This window comes from Aplidium turbinatum, chromosome 11, assembly GCF_918807975.1.
Source record: "Aplidium turbinatum chromosome 11, kaAplTurb1.1, whole genome shotgun sequence".
Lineage (NCBI taxonomy): Eukaryota > Metazoa > Chordata > Ascidiacea > Aplousobranchia > Polyclinidae > Aplidium > Aplidium turbinatum.
The window spans coordinates 4,825,007-4,845,342 of record NC_137482.1 but is presented as its reverse complement, the minus strand read 5'-3'; the positions used below and the strand labels follow the sequence as shown (position 1 = coordinate 4,845,342).

The window sequence follows — 20,336 nt, the reverse complement described above, 5'->3', positions numbered from 1 at the left end:
CTTTTACATCATCGTTTACACAGAACCAGACATAGAAATGATGTAAAAAAAATGACAACTCTTGTATGCCTGGTTACATCTTGTTTTTGGGGCAAGCGATGATATCAACATCAACCAAAGACTTACTCTTATTTTTGGAAGGTTCGAGAACCTTTCTCGCTCTTTCTATCAAATCTTGCTTGTCGATACAAAAATCTAAATCTCCGCCATTTTCCAAGACAACTTTTTTTAGATCCTGCAAAGCACATGGAATTTAGATTACAAAACAAAAAATAAAAATAAAGGCTTCGATATCATAGCTGTACCGTAATTAAGAGTAAATAATCTTGAAGTGTAAAGATATGGGTAGTAGAATAGTACAATAATTTACCAATGTTGATCAAGTCTAACCAAAAACTCAATTGTTTCAACATTTCATACCGCAATAGACATGTCTGATAGGGTGGAGAGATCAACCTTCTTCTTTCCACCGTCACCTTTTTGATCGTTCTCACTACTTGAAGTGCTGGTATCGTCTTCCTCGTCTTCCTCATCACTTTCAACCACGAATCTTCGCATATCCTGCTCCTCCTTGAAGAAAACAAACACCGAATGCTTATATCACATCTTCACTCCAAAAAGATAGAAAGGTGAATGGCATCCGGAGGACAAGTTTTCATTCAACTACCTACTACTACTACCTTTAACAACTACGCCCATCTAATTTATTACACGCTGGGTAGAGGAGAGCGATGTTTTTTCATTAACCAGTTTAAGCCGGGTGTCGAACCAGGGTTGTATGATTTAAAGACGAGCGAAGTATCTGCTGCTGTACGCCACGGTCCAACAAAAGGTAGTAAAAAGGTAAAGATGAGTCCCATACTTGATCCAAGCATCGGGGGATGAGAAGATAAGGTTCTCATTATACTGAGCCTTCGGCACTAACGAGAGTAGGATGGCCAGTCAGTCAGTCACCCTGGGTAGAGGTGAGCGGTGTTTTTCAACAATCGGCTTCAGCCCGGGGTTGAACCAGGAATGCATGATTAGAAAGCAAGCGCCTTATCCGCTACGCCATCCCATCATTGTAAAAAAAGGTAAAGGTGAGTTCCACACTTCATCCAAGGATGAAAAGATAAGATTTTCATTGTACTAAGCCAGGGGTTCCCAACCTTTTTTACATCGTGGCCCCCTTTGAAAATTTTGAAAAATCAATGGCCCCCTTATTTTTTTCAACCTTTTGAAAAAATTAAGAAACGTCATTTTAATGAAAAAACTTGTTTATACAGTAACCGGTAAAGACTATTTCATGAAGATTTGGGCAAAATGTACTAGCATTTTTATTAAATTTTAATTTATTTCTTTGTTATATAGTGTTGTAGTGGACTTAGAGATGATAAATTAAAAAAATTATTATTTTTCAAATTTTTCTATGCCCCCCTTGAAAAAGGCTCATGGCCCACTAGGGGGTCATGGCCCCCAGGTTGGGAACCCCTGTATTAAGCATCAGTACTAACGTGAATAGTGTGGCCAAATCCCTTTTCTCGGCCGCCTTTTTCTCAGCAATTACGCCCATCCAATTTATTTCACCCTGGGTAGAGGTGAGCGGTGTTTTTCAACAACCAGCTTCAACTGGGAGTTGTTAAAAAAGTTTAAAAAAAAGTTGTTAAAAAAAGGCATGAAAGTGGAAAAATCAAATTTTATTTAATGAAACGCTGTGGTGAATGTTCCGCACATGCAGTAAGAACAAACGAATTGCAGCAACAACAACAGCGTCAATTTACCATTAAAAATTGCGTTTGAGTTTGACAGAGGAGCATCTGCAGTTCCTAAACCTCGAGCCGTGACGCGCAAAAGACAAATGCAGGGCACGCAGCAACGTTCTTATGACGTCACATTGCATAAGCATGACATCAACAAAGGCTTATGACGTTACCTTCAGCTCTTGACGAAGTTTGTCCAGCTGTAGCGAACGGGGGTGGGCGTTGATCAACAAGAAGGTGTTGAAATCTTGAAAAATTCTCCCTTTCCGGCCTTGGATTTCAAGACAATTGAACTCCTCCATGTAGTGCTCATACAAGTGAATCTAATATTAATAATAATAATCGTGTTTTTATTTGCGCCCATTGCGATAACATACAGTACACTGCGATCACAGATGCGATACAACAGACGACAGGAAGCAGCGAAGTGACATATAGTCTTCGAGTCAGCTGCTCCCCTTATTTTGGCTTGCCATTAAGTGGCTTTGCCGAGACACAGCCGCGTGCTCTGGAGCGTCCTTTCGAACGTCGCGCAGACGTTCTCACCACTCGGCTACGCAGCCGACGATCGGTAAATCAGTGGTAAATATTCAAGCACTGCTGTTGCTTTGTCGTAACACGGGACGTAAACTCACATCCAAACGCTAAAGAAACTTTATCAATTGCACTTTCTTGTCATGGTAGCAGTCAGAATATCGTGTCGTGCAAATTCGGTAAGACAATATCAAATCGATGCAAACGTTGCTAAAAAACAACTGATAGTGACGCTCCGTGACGTCATCGTCTCCATGCTGAGTGGTTAAGCAACTCGCAACTAGCGCAGGTTTCCATTCAGTGCCACCTAGTTGATGAGATAGTATTTAAACAGAACAGACGGGAACAGTCAACCTCGATGACTAAAGGGCCGAGTCCGTGGTTCAGAACTTCCACAAGCATGCAAAATTACCAGGATTAAGCGATCGATGTTCAAATACCATATAACGCTTTGAGAGCTGATGAAACCGACATGTTGCGCTTCATAGGTTGATGGCAAACATCAAATTTCAACAGTTTCCAAGACATTCAACTTAAACGTACAACCATGGACTCCTATCTGCGTACAACCCTTCAATACATGAAGTACAAACTTCAAATATGAGTTTGTCAAATTAAACACAGCAGACAACATGCCGGTGAATATTTACATATGCGATCATACCTGTAAGGGCGACAAGCGGACGAGCAGCACGTATTCATACTTTGGCTGGAGATGGTTGCGTAAGCACTCGACATCTTTACGCTGCACACAACCGGCGAGCAGCTCGTGCAGCACATGGGAGCGTTGTTTCATTAATCTAACGTCGATTTTGGTCGAATCAACGTGTTGACCATTTAAAATAGGATTGACGAAGCGATTGCTGAATTCCTGTGGAAATCGGTATTGATCGTAGTAAAAAAAGTAGTTTTTTTATAATGATTCAGCGTCCGCGTGTAGCCTGGGTGGCGTATTTGTTATTCCGATATTACCCCAGAAATCATCTATCACTTTTATATCATTCCAAATGTGTATTCACAAATAGTAGCTGCTTAATGCTTATTTGTATTGATCATTTTGAGATGGAAAGGCCGTTTAAATGATAAGTACCGCTGGCTTGGACTCAGCCAGAAAATCAATCTTTTTTAACAATATAGAAAGAGAAACGATGTGAAACTGCAAGTTTTAGTAGCTGAGTAAACGCATCGCCGAGTTAGGCATCACCACATACCTTCCTGTCTCCAAGGAGCCGAGGCTTTATGAAACTGACCATGCAGTGATATTCCATGAGGTTGTTTTGCAACGGTGTTCCGGTTAACACAATTCTTCGACTGGTAACGATTTTCTCCACGACGGCAGAAAGGTCTGTTTTCTCGTTCTGAAAAAGCAACACGGTACCTGAACTTTTACACTCTTTCAGCCTCGTTAAAAATCATGCGGACATAATTTCAATCCGGGCCACTTCGCGATGAAATGGACACACAGCAATACAGATCAACGATGAACACACGATGGACACACAGCAACACAGATGAACGATGGACACACGATGGATACACGCAATATCGTGTTGATTTGTTATTGTTATTAGCAAGTTCTGTAAAGTCGAGCAAAGAAATAAAGATAAAAGAAACTTAAAAATGGAAGATGCCAACGATAGAGAGAAATAGAGGAGTCGCTGCAGACAACTGGTCGACCCTGATGTTTCGGGATGATCATCCGGCTATGCAAGCAAAATGGAGTGAGGAAAAGAGATAAAATAAACCCATATTCGCTTTTCAAGGTGAATGATTTTTAACGTCTACTTGAAGTGGTCAAAGATAGCACAAAGAATCCGAGTTTTCGACGCGACAAATTTGGTAGATTAAATGAATCCTGGCTTTCGTCGCTTCCTAAAACTGCGTCTGCGATGAGCGTGATGTCATTGTCAGAATTCGATATAATCCTAACATGAACCTGTATCGACATCTGACAGCATTCTTGCATACCTTCAATACATGGCCTTCATCACACACCACTATGTCCGGTCCGGGATCTTGAAGGGCGCTTAAATAAATGTCTTGGTAGGCTTTGGGTAAATTTTTGGCCTTTCTTAAACACAAGCTCCGATACTTTGCGTAGCCCATCACCGCCACACCTCCCTTTATCTGCCATTGCTGCCGACAAAAAAAAAAACGTTAATATCTCTGTAACGACTTTTATGCATCAATTGCCCCATTTCATATTAAGAGAAGAAAATAATGCTTTATGTTAAGCATGGTTATTTCTATCGCAGATATGCGTTGCTTTCAGCACTTTCAAAGACAGACAGTTTCAGTGAAGCTGTGCAACCGAGTACACTTGGTAAATGACAAAGAAAAACGACAGACAGGATAAAATATGACAAAAAGATTAAGAATTCAAAACTAGATGCATTGATGTGATATCCTGACTACAAATGACCTTGAGCATCTTGGCGTTCTCACTGGTCTTTCGCTCAACTTCATACAGTTTGATCGGCTTCCTGCACTTCTTGGTCCACATTCTGAGTTCGCTCATCCAGTTCAGAGTGGTCCCGAATGGACAAATGACCAAGGCGGTCCGTATCCCGGGCAGATGGTCACTGGTCAAGATGGTGTGTAGAAATGCAATGGTCTGTGACAAAAAAGAAAAGTAATCACTTTCTAACAGTTCCTCAAGCCATCTACAAACCAATAACCGATGAAACGTATCAACATTGGCTGAGTGGTGACAACGTCTGCATGATGTTCGACAGAACGCTTCGGCACCGCTCCAGAGCACGCCGCTATTTCTCGGCAAAGACACTTATAGCATGCCAAAATAAAGGCGTGTAGCTGACTCGAAGACTATATGCCTCGTCGATTCTTCCTGTTGTATCGCATCTATCATAGCAGTGTACTGCATGTTGTCGGAATGGGCGCAAAAATCATGACTCCTGTGCACTACGTCATTCTTTCATAACAGTTTTCATACGAAACTATGACGTTTGAATGGCTTACAGAATGAGTAGAAAGCTTAGTGTAAAGAGTAGTCATTTCTAGTGGTCCGCTAAACTAAATGTATAAGGATAACGACAAAGGCATAGTTGAAAAATGAGAACAGTTTCACAACCGGTCGCAGGCATCAACATATTGGTGCATCTGCGGGCAATATTTTGTTTAACTTTACGAGAGTCGAACCAGCGCCGCTTGATCTTAAAGTAACTCACAAAGTCAGGCACTTAACTAACTGAGCTATCAAGGCGGACTTAATATAAATGAAACCCTGCTACAAAAAGACATCACAGTTACCTGTAGTGTCTTTCCGAGTCCCATGCAGTGCGCAAGGATGCAGCCGTTTCCCTTCGATGCATTGGCTCTCTTTACGTTCTCAATGACGTTCTTCCAGAGGAACCTGACACCTTCCAGCTGATGATCCTTCAATTTGCAAACGATGCTGGGATCCACCTGAGAAAGAGCGGATTTGTAAATTTTTTCAGAAGAGGATATATAGAGCACTTTTCTGTACGCACCTTGCTATGCATTGCGCAAAGCTCACTGCTTGCAATTTGAGCACTTTGGCAAGGTTGGCAGTAGTATCATTTTTGGAACTTAGTACCACAAATGGGAAATGTCAAAAGGAGATATATATCTCCATGGCCATACAAGTGTACCTACTGCACTGCGGAGGCCGGAAGGCCGAAACGGTGTGCACTGTGCAGTTGTGCACTGTCTGCAGTTAGAAGACTTTTAAATGTAGATGGTTCCCAATCTACATATTTGCTCAATATTGGTTCGGCGTCAGATGCGTGTCTGAACGGAAAGAAACTTCGGCGCGTCGCTAGCAAGAACATCGGTCCGACAACGCGCAAGAACATGTGGTTGTGCGTAGTAAGATATTGAATGACATACTTGAAGGCGAAAATCAAAATTAGCTAATTTAGCTTTTTGACCATTTAATCTAAACCTCCAACCGGACGAGAGTTTGGATACAAGTGACGTTCTGATGACAAACATTAGTTTCTGGCAAACGGACGGATGTTTCAACGGACGTTAAGCCAACACCCATTGAAAGTACGAAGCTGTGTCGTAGTGAAACTTAAGAGTTTGATTTCTTGCCTACTTGATCTCAAATCGTCTGCCAAACATAAACCCTAACTTTATTGTATAAGTATAGAAAGGAGCGAGCGTTCTTCCTGGTAGTCAACAGAAGCTTGAAAAATTCACTACCACAGCGAACAACTGCGATTCGTAAACCACGACGGCATAGCCTCCATGCAAGCCTGTCACGATTTCTTTTTATCTCTTACCAGGAAAAAAACTTGGAAAGGTTCAATGACGTAGTTTAATGGGTTAAACCGAAAAACAGTCAATTAAATTCACGGATAGTTCTACTAGTGAAATGATATATATGAAAACGATTGAAGGACTCCAACGAATGGTTCACCACTTCCAGCAATTAATCAAAGTAATGGTAAACAGCAATATATTCCAACGCTTGCGGCTTTTGATCGAGTCTAACGTGATCCACTCACAGCTTCTCATACGATTCTAATTTCAATCAGAAATTATATTAGCATCAACTTTGCTTTACTCGTATTCAATACTTCAACTCTCGATCAACAATAATCTTTGCGTCTATTAACAGCTGCTACTACTACAACAATGATCTCTCATCATCAACTCATAATAATAATCAACTCATCATAATACAACTCCCATCATGATTACGCAAATTACACCACTATTTATAAAAGGTTTGTTCGGTCCAGTAACTTCGAGAAGGTTACGTAATGTTGCATCACACGAACTCATCGTTCGGTCACGTTGCACTGAGCGGCGTAAACAGGCAAGTTTAAAGAAGACTCTAGATTTGCACGTAGCAATTGAATGATCTAGAATACACGTTACATAATACAGATTTCGTAATCAGAGGTTACTTCAGGACAATGACCGATGATAACCTATAGCATAAGAATTTTACAATCAAAACAGCACGCTCGATCGAGATACAAGCAGCCCGTCGCAACACCTCGCACATTAATTGTGACAAAGCCATTATTGTTACTATTATTGTTACTTCACAATCGGCTGTCGAGAAATATACTCATTGCATAAACATAGGAAACTGTAGCTACCTCAATTTTAGGAGTCTTTGAAAGGATGAGCCGGGAAGCCACAGCGTGCTTGAGCGGGGATGCGTCGTCCTCAATGATTATCACCTAAACATCAGGTAACAATTACGGCAAGTCCGGATGGCCATACAGCTTAAAAAGAGATGTGTGCAACGTAACTACCAAAGTTGTAAGTTTGTTTTTTTATCGTTAAGCTCTTGGCTGCTCGGACCAATCTGATGATTTGAGGAAAGAGACGTACAGCACCAATCACAGTGAGCAACTCAAACTGCAAATCTATGAAGATCAACTCAACTCAAGTACACAGAAAAAAGCAAGCAATTTGGCAACTATTTGAATGAAGGGTTTGAAAATTTTTTTCCACAATCGTATCATTCAGGATTCCTTCATTTCAGTAAAAGTTGTACGAGCTTCCAGAAGTCTGTTGTTAAAACATGACTGATTTGGCCGCAAATCTGATACTATCCATACAACAAAACCTACAGTCATTTGTACATTGATTCAACGTCTGCAAATACTTAATCAATGTAAAAATAACGGAAATTTCTGTCTGGGTAGCCCACATTTCAACATTTTCTATGCATTGCGGAGTTGAGAAGACCAAGCCTCTGGTCGATACGCCCACTTACTTCATCGTCCTGAGATTTCTCCAACCTCTTTCGCCTCTCCCGCTCCTCTTGCTCGGCTGTACGTGTGTCCTGGCTCACTTCCTTGATCTTCCGAATGTGCCGCCTGCCGGACTTGTTCTCATCCACACTCTGTGAGTCATCAACATCATCACCTGGAACAAAGATACAATCATCATCATAACGCGAAGTTCCAGTGTGATGTCATAAATAATATCAGGGGTTTTCAGACGGGGGGTCATATTTGCCTATCTCGGGGTCAATTTGTCGGAACAGAAAGGAAAACATGCGTGATAAATCCTTTTGTGATTTACGAATAAGGTAAGTTGAGTGTAGAAAGTCAATGATGAATGAAAAAACACAAACAATTTTTAGCAGAGAGATCCTAACTAATTTACAGAAAGACTAAGCCTCAGTGACATCAGGAAAGTGTTTATTCACAAAAGTTCTCAGATCACATTTACAAAACTAAACAAGGGCCAATTACGTTGAGACCCCCTTCTTGGAAAAAATTGTAAAAAGCAAAGTAAGATTCAAAGATCTGATGTAAAACATTTGAAAAAATAACTGAACTAACTGGAGTTCTTGTTGATTTCAATGCAGTCGCTGTCAGAATCCGATTCGACAATTTTTTTCCGTCGTTTTTTCCTCTTTAATTTAGATGGCGGAAGGTCCTGTAGTTAATGATTAAGAAAACTTGATTTTTAATACTTAATGTGGGCCAAGACAACCTACACTAGACTATGCGGTCGACCAACGCCAATAAATTGACTGCCGTCTCCTCGATTGTACGAGCTAACCGCACACGGCAAGAGTTGAACCATTGTAGCTTGATCTAAGATCGAGGAATTCTTTGTTTAAAGCAGTGGATATTAATAGGAGATAAGAGCTCCCTTTTTCAAAAGAAAAATATTACAATCTATGGCCAATCAATTTTCAAATGTTTAAAAAATGATAAAACGAAGCGATAAAAATTAGTAATAAAAGACTGCTTGGTAATTTTGCTTTATTTTTTTTGGTACATACTTCAAACCGAAGGTGGTCCACTTACGCAAAAGTCGTCGTTGCTACTCATTGTTTCTCGTAAGGTCCCGGTACTATTCCGACTTTTCGAGAAAGAACTGGAAGCATTGAAGGCGGGAAAGTCAGAACTGCTGTCTGAATTTTCAACGTCCAATGCATCGCTGACGTCATCGCTGCTGCTTTCAATTTTGATCATTTCTGTCCTGAGGGACTCTTCAGTGGTATCTTCAATTTCATCTTTTATCTTTTTTTTAAAGCTAATGTCGTCTATTTGGGTTTCAGGTATCTCGTCCATGTTATTATCATCATCATTGGTATTTTGTGGCCTTCTAGTGCTACTGGTGGCATTTTCATTCTGAAAGTTTTAAAATTAAACGCTTTTTATATTTACATCAAATTTCTGAGAATCTGTGTCAATTTTCCGTAAAGCAAAACAAGAAGCTATGACCCTTTAATCATTACATTAACTACATGTCTATATTGTACTTAAGATACAGATTATTTTTGTAGGTACAACAGCACATTGAAAATGTTTATTACACTGTTTATGATGTGATACTGAGTACGTGTGATGACACTATTATAACCTTTTTCCGTTGTTCCGCTTTTTTCGTGTCCGAAACTTCCAAATCACCGCGTGGAATTTTCAAGTCGTCTAATAAAAAATCCTCATCTGCCTTGTTCAGCACAGCGATGTCTTCATCCGACAGATGAGGATCCTTCAGAGCTTCATCGCAACAGAGTTCTTCTTTAATCTTCTGTTAATCATAAAATAAAAATTTCAAACAACCCTTCCCTTACCAAATATTATTATAAATTTTTATATTTCGGTTTACTAACTATTGTACAGGCCTACACATTTTACCCTCTCTCTTTCTCGTACAATTGCTCATGCGCCTTTTCTAAATCTTTAAGGTTTTAAATCTGTCCGTGCGGAACAGCATACACGGAAAGCTTAAACTAACGCAAAAGTGACAACCAAGCTTCCGATAATGATATCCGCTGCATGATAATTATTACAAAAAACAAACACTAATAACATGTTAAAATAATTGGTGAAAAATGATTAACAAATAGAAGTAGGTAGTATTAGTCCAGTTTTAATCCGGTGATGTCCCCGTTACCGAGGGTGGCCGGATTCACCTCCAAGTGCCGCAATCGCCTTCACACCCTGCCTCCACATCCATCTGTCTAACGCGTCCTCTCTTGTCAAGCCCACCTTGCTGCTGCTTTCCTCAACTTGCCTTTTCCACGTTTTCTTGGATCTTCCTTGTTTTCTACGACCGTCCACTCGCAACTCCAGCGCTCTTCTCAAAACATCATCTTCATCCCTTCTCAAAACATGCCCACACCAACTGACACCATTCGCCTTCGCCAACTTAACATTCTCATTCAACCCAAGCAAGTTCTTAAGCTCCTCGGTATTCCTTTTGTTCATCAGCTTCACACCACCACAAACAACACTTCACAACAATTACTTACTTTTTTAGAGGGCTCCGGCAATTCAAAGCTAAGCTTCCTTTTGCGTGTGGAGTGGGCCGACTTCTGCCTGTCCACTTCAAAGTCGGACAAACTGACCTTGAGCTGTAACGCAGAACGATTAGAACATCGAGCCAGAAATAAGATGTCAGTCATCTGCAATCTTTTCATTGAACTGCTCTATACAGATCATGCTAATTAAGTGAAGTTGCTATTATGTTGTCGTATAACGTTGAAACAACGTAAAACTATTGTAGCTAACCGAAAGTAAGGAGTTCCGGAATGGATGCCTCCTCATAGGCTGGTCGTCAAAGTCTTCCATGTCGTCGCCGGAGGAGGGTTGTCTTTCGGGTTCACTCTGGCATTTGGCTCCCCCGTGTTCAAGTTCTATGTGAAGATAAGTTAACGGAAACGAAAGGAATTAATGTCAAATCATCACTACCAATCAACTTAAACTTAGAAATAGCAATGCAATTTGTACAGAGTAAAAATCAAAAAAACATTAATCAGCAGAGTGGAAAAGATAATTGGTTCTTCTGTGGCTTGCGTTTTGTGATTGCTAAAGGGAAAAATTCAACTTCAAACTCACAAAAAAGTTAACACAGTATTCAAACTCACTGATCTCCTTGTTCAATAGCGATTCAACGTCCGTGTCATCATCTTCGCTTTCCTGGCTCAGCCTCTGCTTTTCCAGGTTGGAAAGAGCGATTCGGTTGGCAGCAGCTGCAATCCCGGAGTCGGGAGCGTTGCCATCCGACGAGTCCAACAACCCATCATCCATGAAGTCGCTTATCTACGGGGTCGCAGATAAACCAGAGTAAAATCCATCATGTTTACAATCATTTTACAACGTAAAAATGACGGATTTTAGTGTCTGGAAACTACCCAGCTACAAAAATTCGCACTTTTCATCCTTTTCACGTTGAGTCAATGTAGAAAGAACATATTATACTTGCTAGTTAGTGAGCAGTGCTGTTTTTGTGTGAGCTGTTTACCTCATAAGAGGGCATGGACCAGCTGATGAATAGTAAAAATACACAGCAGAATAGAACTCATGTTCTAACCAAATCATTTAGCCGACAGCACACGAAATTACTTACCTTGGATGGCGTTATTTGGTCCGATCCGCTTTCGATGAAAGTGTCGTCGCTAGAACACCGTTCCATCTTCACAACCACAGCTGATGGTTTCTTGACTGTTTCATCTTCTTCGTTTTTGATTTTTGGCTGATTGTTTTTGTCCGTTTTCCGTCTTTTAGTGGCTTCCGTCTCCGTATCTGTATCTGTGTCCGTACTGTCATCCTCACTGGTTGTTTCATGGGGAAGCTTTTCCGCTTTTCCATCAAACGTCGGACTTGTACCCGGAACATTTAGCCGGGATATCTTCACCACAGGTTCCGTATCTTTCCTAGTCTCACCAGAAGTACCAGCCAAAACATCGGAACTCATCTGTAGTTCATCATCAGATCGTTTCTTTTCCTCCTCTTCCATGTCACAATCGAATATGTCGCTCAGACTGGCTGCACTCATATTAACCTAACCAAGAGTAGAGTGTTCGTGAACTAATGCAACTTTATCAGTTATAGTCAACACAGAGCGAAGCCAGTAAAGTACAAGTGTTTTCTGGTAAACAAAATTTAGTTGTTACAAAAAATTTAACTAGATTTAATTTTAGCGTTTCGTTTTTATTTTGTCGTGTCCAAGCTTACGCCTGGTGATTGAAGATTTAGATTAAGTGGACGGGAAGGCATAGGAAGCCAACCTTCTTGTCCATTTTCAGGTATTAAGTGTTGTGCCAAAGATACAGCCACATGCTCTTGAGTGGTCTCGAACTGGCACTCATTTGAGCATTATTGAAAGAACAAGACGAGATTTTACTTTAAATTACAGTCATACAAAGCGTAGATGAGATCCTCCTACCTCGTCAGTTGCACGTCGGTTGTACTTCTCTTGCATGCGGGAACTTCCACTGTCGGTCAATGCGCTGGAAAGTGGACAATCGGACCAAAGTGGCTTTGCAAGATCATCATTTGAAACCGGTTTGTGCGAATCAGTTTGAGCGGAAGTGGCTTTATCAGGCTGAGGAATATAACACACAATGGCAGAGACATCTCAAACTAAATGTAGGCTCCTTGGTCAGGGAAAGGATAACAGGGCAATCAACTACAATACTAAACGTTGGAGCAAACAATTGCTAGAATAAACTACTGTATTTCGATAAGTATCACTGCCATTGCAGACACGTGTCTATTTTGAAGTTCCAAGTACCACTGTCCTTTTGAAGGTCAAAAACGCATTTCTGGCAAAAATAGTTTTCAACTTTTAACAGGGCTTATAAACAAAAGTCATTCATACAAGCTTGAGAGTAAATATCCACATGATAGCAATAATAAGCTGCACCAGCGCCCCCTAACGGACTCACCACAACATCATTGAAAAGTGCTTTTGAAGGGAACGGTTTCCGGGGTGACTCGTTTTCGTTTGAAGATGATAATCTTGAATGGCTAGCATGAAGAAAAGTGATAATGTTTTCCATGGGGAAAGTTATTTTCTATGCCAGATATGTTTCATCGATTTTGCGATGTATTTGGGACGCTGAATCCGAGAATGATGCTGTTTTTATCGAGTTGACTCTTCGAAGTAGTTTTCATATTTTAGGTCCAAAATGATAAAAATGGCCATTTTGTATTTCCAACGTGATGTACATTGTACAAACTTATAGGGTCATTTACTGCGATTTTATTTCATTCCAAAACTATTACTTCCAAACCAGGAAAAGTTAAGTTGAAATATCGCCACAATCCACATGTTCCAGGTCACATATAACAGGAATCAAGAAAAATTGCGAAAACTAAAATCGTATGACAAGTGGTACTGGTAGTGGTATGGTAGTGGCAACAAATGGTAGTGGTAGATATAAGCATCGCCAATCAGTTACACCTGCTGGACAAATTTCGTGATGTTTTTTTCTTTACTTTTGTGTTGCATATGCACCACAGATGTAACAAAACGAGTTGGAGTTGTTGCAGCACTGGTGCCTAGGTGATGCCGTGCTAATAGAAACTGAATCAAATATAAGTAGTACAAGTAGTCAAAACAAGAAACTAGTTTAGTTAGTCAGTTAGTGCACGGTTTTACGTCCTTTGTTCCCCGTATCGGGAGAGAACAAAGGACTCTGTTAAAAATAGTGTACCGTATTAGTTTAAGCCCCTGTTAAGATGCTACACGATAACAGGTGAAAATTCGAAAACTGACTAAGCAGTTAGCACAAGTTATTAACTCTTTGTCAAACATCTCACTAACGATACCTCTGCTACTGAGAACTGTAGGCTATGGTCTAACTCTACCGTACAAGAAGATGGAATGAGGAGTTTATCACTCAGGCTTTGATTGGCTTATCAGTCAGAGAACTGTGATTCTTTCTTGTGATCATAAATGCTTTACTTTCAACAACGCTTGGGCGGCTGATAAGTGACTTGAAGACAAAGTTTATAGTTTTGTTGTCACAATAAGGAAACCGTCTTCCTTCAAAAATAAATTTGTACCCGTTGTTATCATAATATTATGAATTTACCAGACGCCTAAATGTATGTATTTATCAGACATTCATGAAACAGTAAAACATAAATATTTCAAGAAGTAGAGTGAATTTGCAAAATTAATGTCATACTCGGATTCAGTACCCTAAAAATATCCTGAAATCGTTGAAACATCCCTGGCATTAAGAACAATTGTTTTGCTGGGCTGTGATTGCTGATAACAATTTTCAATGAGCTTGAATAACATTATACAAACTAGAACAAAGAGCTGATGCTTACACTATAAAAACTTTGTGATACCATAACTAAACTATTTCAACTGCTGCTGACCTAGCTAGCAGAAATAGCCCTTGTTTCTACTGTGGACGTCTATAAACGTTGAATAAATGTAAAAAGGACTATTTCTGATATCTTGATAATTTACAACAGCAATGTAATCTTCAACAAAAAGTGGTGCATACATGTTAGGTTGCAGATTTAAGAAACTTACTCCAAATCTTTTCTTTTTCTGAGTAATTTTTTCCTACTTGGCGTTGATAGCATGGTGCAATCTGTGTCAGATTCCTTGGCTGATGTGCTCCACGTATCCGTCATATCTGAAAGAACGAATAATGACAACACTGTCACATTTTATTTCTCTCAATATGTATTATCAGTGTGATCTACCGGTATTATTAATAATGTTCCTAATTTTTGGTGTTTTGTTAGATGTTTAAGCGGCAGCTGATTTTGGTGACCTTTTGGTCTTTTGCTGCCATCCTGGCTGTGCGAATTATTTTAGTTTATTGTGGTGTGTATATTTTTGTTTATTCGCCAACAGAACAAAATAATCTGAACTGAACTCAATCAACATTACCATACAAGATACCAGCACAATAATGAGCAAGGCTGTTGAGGGGGATAATTTGGGCCCAATACTGATGGGGTCCCCAGCCTCAACTCAACAAGCTTCTATGAGCAAGGCTGTTGAGGGGGATAATTTGGGCCCAATACTGGTGGGGTCCCCAGTCCCAACTCAACAAACTTCTATGAGCAAGGCTGTTGAGGGGGATAATTTGGGCCCAATACTGATGGGGTCCCCAGCCTCAACTCAACAAACTTCTACAAAAAATGCACTATGTTCAAAAACTAGACGGAGGTTTCTTTAATATGCCGGGCCCCGAAAATCATTACGGGCTGGGTCCAAAAGTACCCCTGGGACCTGGACCCCTTGTCAACGCTACTGTTATTGAACGGGGAAAAGGTGGTAAAACCTTGCAAAGCTTACATGTATGAAGTATAAGCCTTGTTGCACACGCGTTCTTGCTTGTTGCGTGAGTAACAAGGCTCATACTAACGATATTCAAGACAGTCAACCGCTTCAAGTAGACAGTTTGCTGGGTAGGGTCACAGAAACAGAAATGTTCTTCTAGACGAGCAGTTGTTTAGGCAGTGTAAAGGTTTGCCACATGTCTGTTTGACATCTACAAAATATTCATCCTTCATCTGATCAACAATTTTTTTGATTTTTTTTTTCAAATCAATGAGAAAAAAATGTGGTCAACTTTAAGTTGGTGTTCCAACACAAATTCAGTTGACCTCATTAAAGGAAAACATCCAAAAAAAATACTTTCAAGCGAGTCAGTTCAATCTTAAGATTATTTACATAGAAACAAGCATTCCATTTGAATAATCTTCACTGGAGATGGTCTAGGTCCGAAGTCATTTTTAGCTGTTAGAAATGACTCGCGTGAAAATAAATTTATTGTACTCAGGCCTCGTAATTCACGGCGGACATGTCCGCCGTCACAGCATGTGATGTCCGCGGGAAGTACCATCTAGATCGGTCATATTTGTCCGCCGAGAAATAGCGATACAAATCGTCATTGCATAGCACGAACAATTGTTGCGACTTGCGAATATATAATTTCCCGCGCATGCTAGCGAGTAGCGCGCATCTAGAAAATGTGAATACTGTATCCCTTAGCTTCCAATCAAGCAGGAAAACTTTCGATTTTTACGTTGCTTCAACGATTGGTGACATTGAATCAACGTAACAAAGGTGAATTCTTCGCTAAGAGCCGATGGGAGTTACCGGTACTTTTACACTAATCACCCGCAACTTTAGTTCAAGTCTTACATCACAATGTCTGGCTTTGATCTCCGAGTAATATTGATAAGGCAAGGTTGGTTACAAAATTAGATTATACGAGTAGGCTATTACAGCAAGATCCAGCAAAATTTGTTAAGTTTAATAGTAGCTTTAGTGTAGAAGTTTTCCGACTCGTGCCCAGAGCATTGTGACGCAAGAAGCCACACGACCTCGTTCGGTGGAAGTTAATCAGTTATGCGGCATATTAAGCAGCTACACGGCGCTTTGGCTCTTCAAGCGCACGTCGTTGGTCTGATGAAAGCTTTTCAGAGTCAGTGACTTCGTTGAAATTTTGAAAAGCCTTCTAAACCGTAGCTATAGTTCTCAAATGGCGAAGAATTATCAAGATAAAGGGATTAAGCATGACGATCGACGCTAAAACTGGTGTGTCCGCCGTGATACATAATTTGTCCGCCGAGATAGCTGCTCAGACCGGACGCGTTTGTCCGCCGTCAACAAAAACGAATTTCGAGGCCTGGTACTTGTACTGTATTACAAGACATGCAACCCAGTCGTTCATACCAAGCACAGCTGTGAGTTTGACACCTGTCAGAAGATATTTCTCCGCTTTTCTAGATAGGGAAATGACTGTTTAAATGCGGACAATTTTATATAAAAAAATAATACTTACATTTTTTTATTTAAGTTTGGGATAGAATTAGTTTTTCTACACAATAAACAGGTGATAAACAAAGCAATTTGGTTGAAACAACGAGCAGAATTAGCAACAAAATAAATTTAAATGTTTTCGGCGCAATTCTGTCTTTGTCTGGAAAAATTGAACTGGATTTCTTCCTCGTTTTGTTGCAAATAGCGAATTCTTGTTCGATACGAAAGATCGAAATTCCCATCATGGGAAAAATGATAGAACTTCGACTTACCAATTATCACAAAGGCAACAGCCACTTGCATTACGTCCACAAGAGAATGACTGGATCCTTACCGCAATATTTTTCCTCCTTGATTGCATGTAGTTCATTGCGTACAGACCCAATAAGTTGGACGAAGTCATGGCATTGCACTTTAAGTTTTTGTACTTGTACTTTAACTTCTTTTGCCGTCTTTTCTTTTGTGTAATTTCTTGATAAAAGCAATTTCTTCACAGTGCCATTCTACCACAAAAAAAAAGAGTAAAGAAATGTGAATCTCGTACAACTCAGCAGTTGTGATCTCAGCATATGGCAGTTGAGCAAGTGACAAGTGAGCTAGCAACATTTCAGCAAGTGGTTAGCGGGGGCAAATGATGAAACTGAGCAAGCCGAAACTTGGCATGTCACAAGTCAGTAAATTCAGTTTAGCAAGCGATGACCAAGCACGTCCGACGTGAGCACGTAAATTTCGTTTGATGACTTCAACAGTAGCTGAAATGTACTTGCTGAGTGGAAGCACTTGCTCGACGATAATCGACCCTTCTGAATGTCAGGATTTATAAGCATTGTATTTTTATATTCTTTGGCGCAGAACCATGTAAATAGCGCGTCGTTATTCGATTGCATAATCACAGACAGCACTTTGTTAATATTCTGCCATCATTACTTATAACGTAAAAATGTAAGAGTATCCGACTGGGCACTTAATAACGAAGCCACCGCTATAATAATGCTGATCAAAGATATCTAACCAGCGCCATGCATTAATACCGTTCGAGAATGGTCATAATCAGTACCATGTGCATTGAAAAAGCTTGTCAATTTCTGCGCAACATCGAGCGGACAAACTCACTCCTTTTTGTATTAATTCAACGTTTACAGACGTATCAACACACGTTGAAATATAAAAAATGACGGCTTTTTGAGCCAGACGGCTCAATAGACGTAAGCTTAAAAAAACGTTCTTTGCCTGACGGGGATTTCCTAGAAAGGTGTTCAGCAAATCGTTGTTTTTTTACAGTAACACCTGCTGGGTCATTTACAAGATTCAAATAGTAGAAATGAAACAAGTGTAACAATTGACACAGCACAACTTGCATCACAACTTATAGACATCTCAGCGATTTGGCTTATTTTCAAATCAAAAGCACCCTGAAGTAGGTAACATGCAAACGTGTCTGGTTTAAATCTCAACCTCGTTCGTGTCGTTGAAATGAGCTTTGAACTCTTGGTGCAGGCTGGATAACTTCTGCTGCATGGTGTTCAGCGATTCCAGGCAATCCACTTTCCAGATCTGGATGGCATCCTTTGTTTTTGAAACTGAAAAAAAGTACATAACGTATTTATTCGGAAAGAGGTCGCACCTGTAACTCAAGTCAAATGATACCAAACGTGAAAAATTTTATTGAAAAATTTACAAAATTAAACCATAGATAAAACGCTCAAATTAACTCCAATCTTCAATTGCCTCGTTCCTCTATGGTGCGGCTTCAAAGTAGATCAAAACTCAAGTATGCTTAATCCACACTTCCAAGCTGATTCAACAGAAAGCTGAGCTGCTTACGAGTCTGAGTTGAAGACAAGATCGTTGAGTTCAAATCATCAGACAACTCCTTTACAGTTTCTGTTAAAGTTTGACCTAAGGAAAGCGTATGTCTCGCCCTAAACTTTTGAAACCAGCCATTTGATGCATCGAATGATGAATCCGTTGATTGCAACGTTATCACTGTATGACCAAACTTTTTCTGCTCCTTGATCCACTCTACAAGTTTCTTTTTTATGTCAGGATAGAGTGCTTGTTTTTCTCTGCATGCTTTCTTATCTTTCGGTTGTCCGCCCCAATAGCTCAGTTGGTGAGCGAGTGACTTTTGGAACAAAGAAGCTTCAAGATCAATCGGCGCTGGGTGTGCGCTTGACTTTCGGGGTGTGCACTTGAGCAACGCACGTTAAGGACTGCTCTCCATTCAGCGCATTCTTATGTATGGGATAATTCCCCGGCAACAAGACTTCAACAATCGGAAACTTCACTCTGTCAATCTCGGTGACCGGGCCTGCGTCAGTGATTCAAAGCCTCTACAAGTATGCGAAACTGCCATGATTAAGCTCTGCAAGAAGCTTTCCCAGTCCGAGGATAAAGATTCAATCAATCAGTAGTTGAAACAACTTTGCCTCAGCGTTTCGCCAATTTCGAACAACCTTTTCAGAAATGGAAAACTTGCGTTTTGCAGCTTGATTCCCATTCGTTGTGACAAAGCTCACTACTTTAAGCTTGAAACCAGCGTCATACGAAAACCACTTTTTCTTCAGTGACATCGGTTAATTTTTTTGATTCATAAAATATCTTACGTTCTTCTGGTCACTTGAAATGGAGTTGCTGCAATATGTTCAAGGTGAAAACCAGCTGCTTTTTTCCTGTTTTTCGCTCTGAGAAATGTGGACTGAAGCAAAATGCCTTGCCACGCGTGGTTGCGGCGTAGGTGCATGCACACACAAACACGCATGCGTCGAATATGAGTTGGAAAATACTTTTTATGTGGTCGAGTAGAGGCTAGAGCAGTAGAGCTGCTGCGACTTTTTATGTGGTTTAGAGCTGCGGTTCTCAACCGGGGGGCGCATTTGTAATCTGCAGGTCGCTACAGCCGTTCAGGTTTATTAACCAATCAGAAGGCAAGATTTAAATCAGCTGATTGCAGTCATGTGACTCCTGCACGTGATATTGTGAGCGTTCTTCTCGATGCAATACCTGAGGAACAAGGAGAATTGTTGTGTCAAGAAAAAAAAAAGAGTTCTACTGTATGCGCTGCAGGTGCCAACTACAAGTAAATATAGCTGTGAATTGTGAAAGAACATAACTACAATCCACAACGACTATCCAAGTCGACAGGTTTCTAATCAGTCAAACAATGAGTTGTTTGTCAATAAGTAACTTTATTGAACGGTTCATAGAGTAGACATCCCAGACAGCAAGTCGATCACTTTTTACATGGTATGTTTTACTTTTTACCTCTAAATGTAAAAAGTGATTGATTTGTCGGCTATGCAATGCTTTATTCTATTGCATACCTCCGTCTGGCTTGGCATGGGTTCGGAGCTCTCGTTGGGGAGTGGACAACTCAGAAACATTGTGATTTCTCTGACTGGGCCCAGGAGATTCTGAAATGCAAAAATAAAGTAATAAGTAAGCTCGCAAGTCGCAAAATCCGTGTTTTTTGCGTTGACTCAACATCACCATAATTGAATAAATGTAAAAATGATAAATTTTATCAGTTGAGAAGTGGTCAAGGCATTTACAAACTAAGCAGGT

The 20,336-nt window shown here is 40.3% G+C and overlaps 1 protein-coding gene across 1 annotated transcript in view; it reads right to left on the bottom strand.

Annotated features, from left to right (window-relative positions):
* Positions 1 to 20,336, bottom strand: part of LOC145779747 (uncharacterized) — a 42,327-nt gene that overhangs the window by 12,915 nt on the left and 9,076 nt on the right. The window contains exons 7-29 of the mRNA XM_082591386.1: positions 20,096 to 20,185; positions 18,228 to 18,352; positions 17,107 to 17,275; positions 14,523 to 14,628; positions 12,916 to 12,997; positions 12,414 to 12,572; positions 11,595 to 12,029; positions 11,113 to 11,287; positions 10,757 to 10,881; positions 10,498 to 10,599; positions 9,603 to 9,773; positions 9,044 to 9,370; positions 8,570 to 8,666; positions 7,996 to 8,147; positions 7,370 to 7,453; positions 5,544 to 5,699; positions 4,696 to 4,887; positions 4,242 to 4,409; positions 3,485 to 3,631; positions 2,938 to 3,144; positions 1,913 to 2,062; positions 421 to 570; positions 127 to 235 (exon numbers count right to left, since the gene is read on the bottom strand). Of these exons, the coding sequence (XP_082447512.1) occupies positions 127 to 235; positions 421 to 570; positions 1,913 to 2,062; positions 2,938 to 3,144; positions 3,485 to 3,631; positions 4,242 to 4,409; positions 4,696 to 4,887; positions 5,544 to 5,699; positions 7,370 to 7,453; positions 7,996 to 8,147; positions 8,570 to 8,666; positions 9,044 to 9,370; positions 9,603 to 9,773; positions 10,498 to 10,599; positions 10,757 to 10,881; positions 11,113 to 11,287; positions 11,595 to 12,029; positions 12,414 to 12,572; positions 12,916 to 12,997; positions 14,523 to 14,628; positions 17,107 to 17,275; positions 18,228 to 18,352; positions 20,096 to 20,185 (3,678 nt within the window). The remainder of the gene's footprint in view (positions 1 to 126; positions 236 to 420; positions 571 to 1,912; positions 2,063 to 2,937; positions 3,145 to 3,484; positions 3,632 to 4,241; positions 4,410 to 4,695; positions 4,888 to 5,543; positions 5,700 to 7,369; positions 7,454 to 7,995; positions 8,148 to 8,569; positions 8,667 to 9,043; positions 9,371 to 9,602; positions 9,774 to 10,497; positions 10,600 to 10,756; positions 10,882 to 11,112; positions 11,288 to 11,594; positions 12,030 to 12,413; positions 12,573 to 12,915; positions 12,998 to 14,522; positions 14,629 to 17,106; positions 17,276 to 18,227; positions 18,353 to 20,095; positions 20,186 to 20,336) is intronic.